Raw genomic sequence first — 15,213 nt, forward strand, 5'->3', positions numbered from 1 at the left:
CCCTTCCCCCATCCCTAGTACTTACCTGCTCCGAGTCTGACTGCAGCTCCCTGCTGCAGCCACTGGGGACTGTCCGAATCATCAAACCTCTCCGAATCTTTTCTGAAGATTCAGAGTGCTTTGAATTGATTCAGACCTTTTGATTGGTCCCCTGATTCAATCTGCATTCAGAGATTCAGCCACCGAATTGAGCCGGATCTCCTCTGAATCATATCACCACCCAAAGCTTCGTACATCACTACTGTTTTTCTCTTCCATATTAATCTAATGATAATAATTGGCTAGATAAAAGCCAGTCAAATCAAACACTTTATTTTTAACTGTATAGTGGGTAAAGTGGCTTTAATCAGTGCTATTCAAGTTCATATTCTGTTCCTGGTATACATTTACTCTTCTTCAGTTCCTAGTCCTAAACGGGAAGTTTCATTTGAATGAGTTTCAAATATTTTTTTTTTTAAACAAATATTGCACAATCCTAAAATTTTGTTTCTGTATTACAGAGGAAAATATTTTTGTGGTGATACCTTTTATTGGGCCAACTGCATACTTAAGATAAAGTTAGAAAAGCTTTTGAATGCCTTCATTCTATTGCATACAGAAACAAGTTTTTAGTAGTGTACAATATTTGCTTTTTAGAAAATAAAAATATCTGTAGCTCATTCAAATGAAACTTCCAATTTAAAACCAAGAGTTGGGAAAGAGGAAATGTATACGAGGAACTGAATGTGAATCACATTAATTTAAGCTATTTTCCCACCATGTAGTTAAAAAAAACAAACCAGCAGTTTAATTTGATACCTTTGGGCATTTATACATGACACTTTAGAGTGGCTTAAGTGCCCTTTTGCACTGCATTAATTGCACTGCTGTTTGCATGCTTGGCATTGTAGTGCATCTTAAATGACTTTGGGATGCAACAAACTGAAGTACCTCCAAGCCACAGAGGGAAGCAACAGGTCCCGTGCAGCTCAAGGGCTGTGCAGGAAGCCCCTGCAGGCAGCAGCCCAGGAAGGCAGGTTCCACTGAAGTGGGGAAAAAAAGCAGCAAGCCTGATCTTCTGCCCACTTGGAGCCTGCCTGCCTGTCTGAGCTGCATAGGGGCCTGGTGCTTCCCTCTGTGGCTGCGGTGCCCCCAGGACTGCCCCAGCCGGGTGCCTGTGGGCTGGTGCCTCCTGGGGATCGCCCTTGCTGTCACAGAGGGAAACATCAGTCCCCCTCCCCATAGCTCACGGACCACTAGGTCTGCCAGCAGCTTGCTCTCCCCTCCCCGCCACCAAAGAGGCAGGTAAGGGTGCGTACACGACATGGGGGTTTAATTCTCCCTAAAGTGAAGTGGTGTTTTTTTAAAAACATCGCTTCACTTTAGGGAGAATTAAAGCCCTGTGTCGTGTACAAGTGCCCTTCTATTCAAAAGCTTGTCTGATTTTATCCTAACCACGTAGTTGTTCCAATAAAAGATTTCACTCACTAAAATCCTTGTCTCTCATATGATTCCTAGACCATCATGGCTACAACATCGTTCCAACACCACCGAACTATGAAGATTTCTGTACCATATTCATTCACTTTCCTGTGAGACTTTCTGTCCAGTGGCTCTCATCTAAAATGTCTCTACACAAGCCAGCACACAATTACAATTTTTAATCTCTCAGGTTTGCACCTTGTTCTGTACCTCTCAGGTACTTGCAGTGTTACTGCATGGAAGGGCACCAGTATATGTTGTTCCTCTTGATAATAATTGCCAGGGTTATTTGTAGTTTTTACTACCAATACCAGCCTTTGTTCTGCAATATTTGCTGTATTCAGAAGCAGAAAAATGTAGAATGCTACCTGTGGATCTGGGTGTCTGCTAATAATAATCTGTACAGCACCAGGACTGCAGTGGCTTAGAACAGCATAAACTTCGTTAAGTGTCATGTTTTGGACAGCTGCTTCATTAATTTCTAGGATTTCATCTCCACACCTATAAAGGGATGAAAAATCCAATGAGAGCATGGTAACAAACTACACTGGTTTTTCTAACATATGGGCTCAGTGTGACTTTTACTACACAAGAGGGACATTCACATGGCTGAGCTCCAGCATGATCAAGATTAAATTAGGGTATCTCATCAGGGCCTCAGTCAGAAAATAGAAAGGGATTGGACATATAGCTCATTGTTCCAGTCTGCATGAATAGGAGGTTCCTGTAGTTGGAGCAATGTGCATTTTGTATTCTAAAGACATGACAGAAACAAGGCACAAAACTGTTTTTCACAGTCGTCTGCTGTTTTCACCCACATCTTCCTTCCTGCCACCAGTGTGACATTTCACTTGCTGCGTGTTTAAAGCTGCATTGCATTTAAAAGTCAGAAGGAACAATATAGTAGCTGTCCTTTACACTCAATATAGGAAAATAACTCATTACAAATACACTTTTAGAGACTGGCCTCTGACATCTATTTTTGTCTACAGTTTGGCTCTCTAAGTCTTTCACAAAGAAATGAAACATTGCCCCTTGTGCAAATACCTCGTACTTTCTCTGCCCTGCCTTCCATTCCAAACTGACACATTGGTGATAAGGGTTACTAACATTCACCGAAAAGCTGTGGTGACGTTTAGGTGTAAAATAATAGACATTCAACCAAAGAAAGGTTTGTTGAAATTCGTGCTTTCTGCCCAACTCTAACTCTTGCCATTCCAGCAGAAGCCGAAGGTCACAGAGCCTACCTGGTAAATTCCAGCACGCAATGTAAGCTTTAAGGGTTGTGCAAAATTTTGCCAGATGTTTCATTTTGAAGCTGTTCTGATGCATTTTGAGCTCAAACCAGTAAAATCTAAACAAAACAAAGCCTTTGAAACAGCTTTGAAATGAAACAAGGGCACTCAAAATGTTTTGAAAGTTTTGAAATGTTTCAAGTTTCGAAGTTGGGTTTACTTGGCTTCAGCACTGGTCCCCACCAGCAGCAGCAGCCTCCTGTCATCTGGCATGCAGACCAGGGGCCCACACCCCCGGGGGGCTGCGGGGCTGTGCCGGACTCCTCCTGGGGTGTGGGCCCCTGGTCTGCATGCCGGATGACAGGAGGCTGCTGCTGCTGCTGCCGCCTAGGACCAGTGCTGGACACAGCCTGCGCCCAGGGCCAGGAAGACTGGTGCTGCTGCTGGCCCCAGGCAGCCTCCTCCTGTTGTTCGGCACACAGATTGGGGCCCGCACCCTGCGAGGAGTCTGGCACAGCCCCACAGCCCTCCTGGGGGTGCGGGCAAGCCCCCGATCTGCATGTCGGATGACAGGAGGCTGCTGCTGCCACCTGGGACCAGTGCTGGGTGCCCACTCGCTCCCAGTACCCCTGCCTGAGCCCTGCAGTACAGGTAGGGAACAGAGCACAGCCCCAACCTGCACACCCCACAAACTGGAGTGAGCAGCAGTGGTGGGGAACAAGCTGTTGCTCAGTGCGGAGGAAAAAGTGGCCACTCCTGCTCCCCATAGCCGGCGTCCCGTGGTGCAGTCACCCACAGCTTTGGAAGGGCTGCCCTGCCTCTCCGCAACATCACCAGAGAGCCAGCACAGGCAGCCCCATATGGGCTCTGAGTGGCTGCAGCATGAGGCAGCAGCCACGGGGAGGAGGAGCAGCCACTTTTCCCCATGCTGAGCACCGGCTCATAACCCGCCACCGCTACTAGCCTGGGCCCCGTGCTGACTCTGAGCTGAGGCGTGGCAGCAGCAGCTGGGCAGATACTGCTGCTGGGCACAAATGAACGTGGTCTCTTTGCTCGCTGCCGCCAGGCAGTGTTTGGTGTGGCTGCTGACCAAAGCCCGTGCCATGCTAGGCTGTGGTGGGGCTGCTTCACCATCACCCCTGTACTGCCCAGTGAGCAGCTAGGCTACAGGGAGGGAGGGAGACACTTTTCCCCCATGCTGGGCACCAGCTCATTCCCCATAGGTGAGCACGGGGTGCACGGGGTCAGGGCTGCATGCTGGTCCCCTGCCTGTACCAGGGGGCCCATGCTCCAAGGCCAGCGCCAGCGTAGCACAGAAGTGGTGATGAAGCAGCCACACTGAAGCCTAGCGCAGAGCAGGCGCCAGTTGGTGGGTGCACTGCCCAGCCAGGGCAAGCAGGGGAGCCACTTTCCTCTGTGCCCAGCAGCAGCTTCTGCCCAGGTGCTGCTGCCGCAGCTCAGCCCCAACGGGTGAGCCTGGAGCTGTCACAGGGCCCAAGCTAGCAGTGGTGGCGGGTTATGAGCTGGTGCTCAGCACTGGGTAAAGTGGTCTCAGGCAGCAGCAGCAGCCTCCTCTCATCTGGCACACAGATCAGGATCCCACACCCCTGGGAGGAGTCTGGCACAGCCCTGCATCTGTCCCGGGGGTGCAAGCCACCAGATCTGCCGGCCAGATGACAGGAGGCTGCCACTGCCGGCAAGTCACAAGGTTTGCTTTGAACAGTTTGAGGTGCAGTTTCCCAGAAACCTCTATACCTATCTCCTTGAAACTTGGCAGGCTTCATGCTCTCAGAAGGGGCTACCCTCCCTGCGTGTTGCGTTTGAATCGGGCAGGAAATGACAAAGTTATAGGTCGTTTCATACTTCCCCATTATAGTCTATGGGCAAAATGTTGAAACGGTGTTGAAACAGCGAAACAGTTTTGATGAAATGAAACAGAATAGTGCTTCTGAAATTAAACAAAACGCAAAACGAAACACTGTCCCGTTGAAACTGCAAAACAGAAGTCAAAACAAAACTGTGCTGTTTCACACAGCCCTAGTAAACATCACTCCAGCTAAATGATTTGCATTGTGCCATGGGAAATAGGATTTTGGGAGTTGTGCAACATGGAGGTTGTGCAGGGTCCATGCACAAGGATAGTGGAACAGATGGAAGCAGAGGAGTTGGCTATGGGTTGTGCCTATACAGATCAACTAGTAATGCTTTTTAGAAGAGAGGGAATGAAGTAACCATGGATGCTACTGGAACCCCTCTGATAGCTTTAATTTTGAAAGGACAGCATTTGGCACCAGGACAGATCGTGTCAATGTTTAGTCGCTCTTAGTTCTGTTCTCTTAATTCTCCATTCTCATTTGGATGCCTTACTGTCCTATTTCCTCCCAGCTTCATCCCGTACCTGTGCTCCAAGCACTGACCCACCAGCATGTGGAGACAAGGGCCTGTCCTGACAAGCATGCACATGCAGGGGCATGTGTTTCTCATGGGACAAATAGCAGCCGCACATATTTGTGAGGCTGCTATTTGTCCCTCAGCATGCCCTGCACGCATGCTCCAGCATGTGGCAAAGTGACCCGGATAGGGGAGGGGAGGTTGGGGCCAGCACCCTTACCTGGGGTTCTGGGGGCCTCCCAAGGCAGCAGCAGCACCAAACGGGCTGCTTGAAGCCTGGTCAGAGCAAAAAAAAACCCTCCACCACTGAAAAAAAGCAGTACAGTGCACAGGGCAGTAGCATGCGCTACCAGAAAGGGCACATGGCTCTGGCTGCCAGCCAGGCTTTCTTTTGGCAGTGCTTGCTGCTGCCGTATGTGCCACACTGCTTTTTTCCAGTGGTGGGTTTTTTTGACACTGGGTTCACAAGTGCGCATGCGCCACATGCAGTTTGCAGTGCATCATCAGGACAGGCCCAAGAGCTCCATCTGAAAGGGCCAGGCTTATTTGTCAGGTGAGTCTAAAAAGTTTTTTGATGGAACATGCAGTTGGCATACCTGAGTCTCCCATCCATATGAGCCACGGACCCCGGTGAGAGTGTATGGATAAATATCCCCGAAATACACTGGAAGTAAGGGATGTTGCACAAGCCAATTCCTAGGCCAACCCCAGGCTCTGAAATAATTTGTTAAGATCTGTTATGAAATACATTACGAAATGTGTTTAAAATGCGCACATCAGATCAACTGGAGAACACTGGTTCTACATTATATCACAAAGCTTGCCAGTGCAAAACTAAGCCACATGTATTTATGTATTTCGCACATGCAAATGAAGAAGTTTTTTATTCGTTAAGTGGCAGATACATAAATAAAGTTTTGCTGGTTTCAACATTTGGTTCATAATTCGTTGGTAGCGTATCGCAGATACAGCACGCTACAGCTTTATTTTGCAAAAATCTCATTCATATACACTGTATCCCAAATCCCTGTACAGGGGGAAAGAACAACAGAAGGAGAGAGAAGAATTGAGATGTGATGTTTGTGCATGGCTTGACACTTTCTCTCTCTTTCTCTGTTTCATGCAGCTTGAGATTTCTAAGAACTCATCCCCTTTGCAGGGAGCAGCCATTTGTCTCTTAGAACTGCTACCGCCTCGTAGGTGAGTCATACGCTTGTGTCACGGCATCTTGACTTGTGTTCTTTATCTCGATGCCCTTGTTCTAAAGTATAAAGAAGAGTGCAAGTATAACATAAAGCGGATCATGGTGAAGGGCTTCCCAAGTTCTTCCTGTTTCATCTGGGATCAGTTTTGAGGCAGAATACGTGAATATGGTGAATGTTATTGGCTGATAATGTCTGGTCCCTCACCTTTTGGGGCATTTAATACGTGCTTGGAACAGAACAAATGTTACATCTGTCTACGCCCTAAGTCATTCTGCCAACACCTGTGATAATGGTTTATAAATAGAAAAACAAAGCAGCTGCGGGAAGAGACAAAAGAAATGCATGTTTCATATGCACATGTTTCTATGTGTTACTAAGTCATAAATCAGTTGAATTATAACGTTTAAATAATTAAGAATGAGAGTGGGCAATGCGCTTAATTAGGGGAGAAGACGGGGCTCTGAATTCCTTGTTCAGAATAAGTTTAGTGACCTAGCCACACAAAAAAAGATTGATTGGCGCTTGTGGAAATACGGTAGGCAAATGCCAACCTTTGATGGATTGCTGCCATCCTTTTCAGGAACTGAGTTCTAAATGGGGCATTTAAAAAAGAAAATCTCTAAAAACTAGATGAGGGATTAGGATAAAGTGAGAAGAGACAGGCAGAAACTAACCAAGTCACCAGTCTGTGACTCAGCAGCTTGGTTGTGAGCATGTCCTTTATTTTACCACTTACCTTTGTTGAGGGTAACTTCCATTATGACCCTGTCATTGGGTTTTGTGGTCATTAATGAGAACGTTGTACCTTCCGAACTGAAGGAGCTGTTTTCCTTGGTTATGCATGTGCTAGCGCTCAGTGACCGGCATAATTGGGACGATTGATAGCTAGAGGCAGAATGAGGTGTGCTGAGGCTTGTCCTGACTGTAAGTGTGAGAAGACCCTTTTTCGCCTGCTAGAAACGAACCAAAAAAAAATGAATGGGTGAGTTCTCCCACACATGTGCAAAGACAGAAATTGTGCTAGGAAGAGAAGGCATAACCTTGAATTTTTGTAAAGCATCATAATGCGTTAATCCATACATCGATTCTCCATTCAGTTCCAGAATTTCATCACCTGTTTTGAAAAGGAAAAATAAAATTGCATTTCTAATTGAGATACAAATGATCCCAAAATAGTCTTGCCTTGAGGCAAAGGCAGTAATGCATGCAGATGAAAAAATACCGTTTAGAGGCTAACTCACCTCTCATTGATTTTAATGGATCCAGATAAGGCCCATTAGTAGTATTATACTACTGCTATAATAAATATGGTGTGCTGTACCTTTTTACAAATAAGAGAACTCAATTTGCCCACAGTTGATTAGGGTAGGACTCTTTGCAGCTGCTGGAGAAGCTTAGCTTATTACATTTTACAGAGTAATGAATAGGCAGAGCATGTCAAAAGCTTTGCAATTACGCTGAAAAGATGGTACAAAAATAGCAAAAATATTGATCTCTGTCATCAGATCTATTTATAAATGCCCAAAAAGAACATGGCATTTGCTAGCCTCCCTTCTGAGTCTGCAACCATACATACCATGCCAATTAGGCCGTGATAGGGTTGGAGTGTTGTTGTAGCTGTGATGGTCTAGGAAATATGCAAGAAACAAGAGTGTTTTGGTGATATTTTTTATTGGATCAACCATATAGGTGGGAGGAATGTTAGCCAAGCTTTCTGGCATCAAGTCCCCTTCTTCAAATTGTGGACACTTGCCACGTTGGAATGGAATGAAATCACCTCATCATTCACAAAATACTTGAGCTGGAGTTTTGACCTTATGTCACCAGCCCCTCAAGCCATGTGATTCTTCTTTGCTATGCATTTTAAAGGTCTGTTTTACATATTTACTAAAATATTTTAAAGGTCCTGAAAAATCATTCCAAAGATGTTTTAGTAACTTCTCACCTTCTTGTAACCTCCCGTCAGCAGCAGCAGCTCCACCTGGAAAGATAGTCTTAACGTAGATGCCTATAGGTCCATAAATACTGTCCTTCCCTCCAACAATGCTGAAACCCAGACCCTAATTTGCAGAGGAGAGAGACAGTGCCCATGCTTATTTCACATCTTGGTTTGTTTTCTGTGGTATAACATTATGCGGGCAATATAAATTGTCAGAATGATATAGTGAACATGTGTCCATACATTAAAAATATGTAAAACAAAGCAAATTGATCTGATTCTGAAAAATGCAATGGATGTTTTAAAATATTCTGACGAAATCAGGCACAATGGTTAGCACATATTTACACTCCTTATGTCTACACTCTAATTACCCACTTTGCCATTGATGCAACATGGGATCTTGAGTAAGTGAAGAAACTTCTTTTCACCTCAGTTTCCCCCCTCCCCACCACTTCTTGAAATGCTTTTGATACAAGAATGATCTGAGCATGTTGTGGCATTATTTTATTCCTATTAACTTATGAGGGATGTTCTGAAATTGTACTAGGGCCAGATCCATAACTAGGACTCTCAAGTGCTACCATAGCCTAGGTGATAAATAATATTTTTGTATTTTATTGCACTTCACAGAATGATTCTCAGTCAGATCTGTCATCAACACTGTTATTTAGAAATAAGTTTGATCTTTATTAGGGCATTTACAAGCCTAAAAGCCCGTGTTTAAGCTTTTAGCTTCCATATTCTCTATTTATGCATCCCAGGTTGCAAATGAAAGTCAGTGAAAACTAATTGCATGTGCTAATGCAAATATGGAGCCAGAAAGGGACAGCATACCCACTTCCCCTTTTTAATTGGAAATGCAACTATTTTCTCTCTCACTTGGATGAGATGGTTTAGGCAGTAATGATTCTGCCTTCAATAGGGGTTCAAACTAGCATATAACCTCCTGAGGTCTCTTCCAGCCCTATTTTCTGTGATACTCTGTATTTATAAATGAAGTCTTATTTGCCTATATGTGATCTGATGGATGATCAAACTTCTTTCCCCTTCAGAATCAGACCAGAGCAGAAAACAAGACTCTCAGCTAGTTGAGGGCAGCTGGCACCTTGCAGTCTGCCCTCAACAGGTAAGAGGATACAACCAAACTGTTAGTTTTGTTGTGTTGAGGCTTAGGAAAGGAGCTGAATAAAAGCTGTTATTCACTCACAGGTCTGATGCGGCATAGATAGGATAGTCCACTATTCAGCCCTGACATGAAAGAAACAGCTATAGAAGTGATAAGCTTATTGGATGCCTGTAGATGTAATTACAGCACGTCAGAGCAGACTCGATTAGTCAAGTCTGCTGAAGCATTGTAAATACCGTGCTCCAGACAGCCTCCATGTCTTGTGTATCAGCGTCTCCATGCTTCAAAAGGGCAGTGGGGGGCCTTTAACTAAAGCTCATTGAATGAACTTTAGTTCAAGCAACCCTGCCACCATTTTTGAGCGCATGAACACTGATACACGAGACACTGTGGTGCTTTAATTAGAGCAGTTCTCAGAGCCGTTCTAATTAAAGCACGCCCTACTCCCACCTTGGAGCACGTATAAAAGTGCCCATTCAGGCCTTGTCCTCTCTGTTAAAACTGCCAAGGGTGTCAAGGAATATCAGTCACATGATTTGGATATATTCAGTAGCAACTAACTGTGACTACCACTTACAGGTCTCAGATGACTACCAGAGAGCCAACAGATGGTGATGACTTTTTGTTCACTCCTGCCTACAGATGGATTTGAACTGGTAACCCAAAGGCTCGATACCCTTTTACCAGCTTCCCTGCCCATTTGATAGTGAAGTTTATACCTGACAAAACAGTGAACATTTTAATCATGGTACTGATTACATGGTACGTAGAAGCATCTCACCTTTCCTTGGCCTTTCATCAAAACAATGTTTGAGATTACAGATGCTTGGGAACTGCAAGATGCATGCATTAACTGAGCACTGCTGAGTGATCTAGAAGGTCTTGAAACAGGCTGCAAACAGAAAACAATGCTTTGAGTGGAGTTCCAGGCAGTCTCATACATAGCAGATGAACACACACGACTGGTTTGGGGACTGAATTCAGTGTCCCAGTGGAGACCTTATCCAACCCTATAATCCTATGTTTCAATCTTCTCTCCTTATATTTGATTATTTTAAATATACCATTAGTAAAGTAATCCTCATGTTTATGTGTCTATTGTTCTAGTCACTTTTCAAGGAAGTGTTTCTATTGAGCAGGGGCTTTTAACTGAAACGTGACAATGTGTGAAAATCCCCAGGATGACTATATGGGTCGTGATTTCTGAATGCTGTACAGAAACAATGCACTCTTAATAGAACTATGACATTCCCACAAGCAGAATTGTCTGAATCCGAAGCCCGTACGTCTGTAGTTTTTCAAATGCACAGGATACTAAGACTAAACCCTGAGGATGTGCCTATATGCTAATCTAAGCCCACTAAAATTATATAAGTAATATATTTTATTAGACCAGTTATAAAGTTGGTAAACCTGTTGTAAAAGACAATCATGGGGGCACAAAACACCCCACATCAGGTCTGAGCATTTGGGGTCTGAAAAACATACCAAACCTCTCTCCCAGCAAGAAAGATATTAGCAGATAAATCTGCATCTTACATGCTATCTGGATCATCATGGTTACAACAGGATAACATTGCTACAATTGTTTATATACTCAGCAACTATAATTCTTTCTTAGATTTGTAATGTACAGTGTACTCCAGCCAGGTGCAAGGCCTTGAGACCATGCACTTCCTGTGAGTCTGCCCTTACCTGTGCAGAGTGTAAACAATCCCAAGGAATAGCCTGTGCAAAATACTTTGCACTTCATTAAGACTTAGAGGTAGTTAGCCTTGTTAGTCTGAAGTTATGCAGAAAGCAGGGTCAGAGAATATTTAAATAACTTGATTCCTTTCTATTAAGTACCCCTGCTCTCTGCAAGTCTATTTATAACATCTGACAAGTAGGGTATAACCTAAAGAAGCTCATACTTTTTCAAGACTTGTTTCCTTGCTGGGATGGGTACAGAAGTGCTCTGTGCATGTTTTACAGTGCTGTAATTTAAAGCACTTTATAGTGCTATAAAAGTTGCAGTGCTCTTAAATGTGACAGTGTTTGGTGGAGGGGGCCTCTCAGCCTCCCTGCACTTTCCAGGCTAGGAGGCAGGGGGTGCTTTGCAGCCTCCTGGGCTTCTCCACTGGTCAGAAATTTGACCAGCTTACAGAAGTTATTTAAAACACTGTAGGTTGCTAAAATGCTGTAAAATACAGAGCTTCAAATTTAATACCTCATTTAACAAGGATTAATTTACAGCTCTGTATCCATTTTAAAGTGCTGTAAAGCTCTGCACTTGTGTTAAGTCATGGCAATAAAGTGCTTTAAATGGCAAAAAAAGCAACTGCTATACACACCCTTGTTTCTCACGGCACTTTAGAAGGCTTGGAAATAACAGCTCTCCCTCAATTTCCATAATTACTCAATTATATTTCAAAGTAAAAAAATTCAGCAAAGTAGGCTGAAGAATCCCTGTGCATAATAAAGTGCTTGTGCATTTAACCAAAAGGGGGTAGCTGGTGTTTCATAAAATGTAAGCAATAAGCCAAAATTAGGGCTAGTGTGTTATGTAGTTAAGTGAATTAAGCAATAATCTGATATGCATATAAATGGAACAAACTGCACTCTTTATTTACTTGGTGTCAGATGAGAGTCTAGGCCCTACTAATATTAGTGGTGTGGATTACTTTAAATGCACATTTTTGCCAAGGTATTTGTGCTTTTGGACATCAGGGTCATGACAGGGATGGTCTAAAGACTGCAGTAAGAATGTTAAATTCTTATTCCTGATCCTATATTTGTTGCTGATTATTTCTGTATATGCAGACATGTCACACGTTTTTGGTGTTTCAGTTTTGCTGTTCATAAAATGGTGAAAATTATAGTAACCAATAATATAGTGCCTTTTATAGTATACTTTTAGTCAATGCCTCTACAAGTGCATTGAAGATTTAAAGTGCTATGTATTGTTGTTAAATGACAGCATAGAATGCTCCCCCTTGATTAATGTAAGAAGTAGGAGTTACTTTTTGTTGAATATAAATGGTGAGAAGGCAATAACAGTTTACAGACAGACCACTTCCTTCACCGCATGAGACGCGATGAATTTTAATAAGAGTCTATAGTGATACACATAATGAAGTCCCCTCCTGTTTGAACATTATAGAGTGGATATTGCAATGCTAATTTAAGCACACGGTTGAGTTATTACCCTAGGCTAAATTTACATAAAGTTCAGCAGGGCCAGATGCATTAACAATGAAACTCTGAGCAAGTTTGGATTTTCTACAAATTTGTTTATGCAATAAAGTGAAACTAACAGGTGTGGGGCAATCTAGTGCTCAGGATCCCAGCCAAGAAATCTGCTTTTACATATGTCAGGAAATAAGCCTTGAGCATTACATGAACATTCACTCAGCACAGAGCTGAGAAAGTGAGGATCCAGGAGATGTCTGGGCCAGGCCACAAATATGCTCTGATACGCATGTGTCTATCAGTGGTATGGATTATTTATCTCTCAGATGAGGGACTATATCCCTGTTAGGGATCTGAAGGATGTACTAAGAGAAAGGTATAAACTCACCAAGGCTGAAATTTATCTCACTGAGGAGGGGCACTTCTTCTAGCAGAAGCTCCATACTACTTACGTGTGGCCAGCAGGACAGATTAGCCATACCAGAGGGGATGTAGACAGATGTAGCAATTAATATCAAAGGATAACAGTGTAAACTGTTATGATGCCAGTGTTACATCTGCATGATGCTGTAGTGATGCAGGTGTAGGAAAAACACAGTACAACTTTAACCCGTCTTTCTTCAAGGCCAAAGTTAGCATTACTCCACTTTTCACTAACACTATAGGATCATGCAGACAGATGGTAACAGCTGATGTGGGTTCCAGAGAAACAGCTCCCCTTCCCTTTCAAAGTGACTAAGGGGTACGTTTGTCCATACCCAGAGCTAATCCCCTGGTTGAGGGCTGGTTGTGCTAGTGCACTCTCTGCTAACTTTACACACTTACATGTGTTCAGGGTGAAATGAAGAAGGGGCCTCTGTGGCTCCGTGTGTAACTACAAAACCCTGCATAGGGCAAGTGGAGGGGCAGTAGTTTGCTGGAGAAGTGACCAGGAAGGTGCCATGCTCTCCTGTAGCCTCTCCTGCTATCCTGGCCTTATTTTGCACACAGTCATTTTAATAGCTTTGTGCAGGTATGGAGCTGGGATGGGCAGAGGTGGCATGGCTGACGTAGCACAGAGATGCACAGATTCTTTGTATTGCTATTTCTGCCTTGATGTGGCCTTCAGAGTGAGAATGTTTTTGCAGGAAACCCAAATGCAAATATTCTTTGGTGTGTTCTTATTGAGCCTAGTGAATTTACCCCTTCTGATGTGTGATTTCCTGTTGAACTTACCGGAGCTCTTCCTGCCGAACAGTCTAGCTGTTGAGAAAGTGATTTCTGGTTACAGTAAAGAGAATAGGGCTGTCTGTCTCTGTATGCCGCTGCTTTCTTAGCCATTTGACAGTCAATTTCCCCTATCCAGTAAGGATTTACACCTGTTAGAAACAGGACATACAACACACAATTTTTCACAAGCATTCGGTTCAAACACTTCTGAATGGAACAGTTAAGAGGTGCTCAATAAACAATATACAATAAAGTTGTCTTCCTCTTAGGAAGACATTTTGGGTTGTGAATCTAACTGGTGAGGACGGAGTCCCTGGATCCTTAGAAGCCCCCACTGCGTTTCAGGTGCACTCAGTTTATGTGACTTCACCTTCACAGACTGTCCCACATGGGGACGGTTACAACAGTTACCTTCACTGTATTGATGATGCTTTTGGAACAAAATCACTGTAATTTGAAGTAAAGAAGATATAGGAAGTTTTTATAATAGAATCAAAGGAGTTACCAATAATAAGACACATTATTTCTTGTGTTTTCTTCTAGGTTGGCGGACCTCCTCCGGCGGGCTTTAAACTAGGCTCGTTGTGGGAAGGGGAAGACAAGGGTGGAGGAATCATGAGACTGCCAAACCAAGGAACACCCACAAGTCCAGCCCAGCCTAGACCAACAAGCGAAACGTATACGCAGGTAAGCGACAGGGGCCAGGGCAATGCTGAGAGTAGGGGGCCAGTGTACACATCCACAGGAGGCCTCAAATGCCTCTACACAAGTGCTCATAGTATAGGAAATAAGTAGGAGGAACTCACCCTCCTCCTAGCTGACACCAGCCTGGACATAGTGGGGATCACTGAAACATGGTGGGACTCAACGCATGACTGGGCGGTGAATGTCAAGGGCTATAGGCTGTACAGGAGGGACAGAATAGGAAGGAAAGGTGGGGGTGTGGCACTCTACATTAAGGAGGAATACACATCCTCGTCAATTAACAAAGAATCAGAGGAAGGGCACTCTGAAGTGCTCTGGGTTAGAATACAAGGCAGTCGAGGGGAAAGAGACTTAACGGGGGGGGGGCCTACTACAGACTTCCCAACCAAGGGGAAGAGCTCGACCAGGAATTCTTAAGTCAACTCATGGAGGTAGTGAAGTCAAAGGATGTGGTTGTCATGGGGGACCTGAACTTTCCGGACATCTGCTGGGAAGAGCAGTCAGCCAGAACTGACTGCTCACGTAGGTTCCTAGCCAGAATACAGGACCTCCATCTAACCCAGGAGGTGCACAGCCCCACCAGGGGAGATGCCTTGTTGGACCTGGTGGTGGCCACAGGAGATGACCTGGTGAGGGGGCTGCAGGTGCTCGACCACCTGGGTGACAGTGATCATCGCCTGCTGGAATTCACCATCCAGTGCAAGGTGGCAAAGGCCTACAGCAAGGCAGCAGCCCTAGATTTCAGGAGGTGGACTTCAATGAGCTAAG

At 44.3% G+C, this 15,213-nt stretch overlaps 1 protein-coding gene across 1 annotated transcript in view; it reads right to left on the reverse strand.

The window, feature by feature from the left end:
* IL16 (interleukin 16) overlaps positions 1-15,213 on the reverse strand; it is an 83,399-nt gene that overhangs the window by 16,286 nt on the left and 51,900 nt on the right. The window contains exons 8-14 of the mRNA XM_019533701.1: positions 13,747-13,889; positions 10,142-10,252; positions 8,238-8,352; positions 7,333-7,406; positions 7,029-7,242; positions 5,684-5,801; positions 1,830-1,962 (exon numbers count right to left, since the gene is read on the reverse strand). Coding sequence (XP_019389246.1) covers positions 1,830-1,962; positions 5,684-5,801; positions 7,029-7,242; positions 7,333-7,406; positions 8,238-8,352; positions 10,142-10,252; positions 13,747-13,889 — 908 coding nt within the window. The remainder of the gene's footprint in view (positions 1-1,829; positions 1,963-5,683; positions 5,802-7,028; positions 7,243-7,332; positions 7,407-8,237; positions 8,353-10,141; positions 10,253-13,746; positions 13,890-15,213) is intronic.

Source organism: Crocodylus porosus, unplaced genomic scaffold (genome assembly GCF_001723895.1).
Source record: "Crocodylus porosus isolate Cpor-Errol unplaced genomic scaffold, CroPor_comp1, whole genome shotgun sequence".
In the NCBI taxonomy this organism is placed as follows: Eukaryota; Metazoa; Chordata; order Crocodylia; family Crocodylidae; genus Crocodylus; species Crocodylus porosus.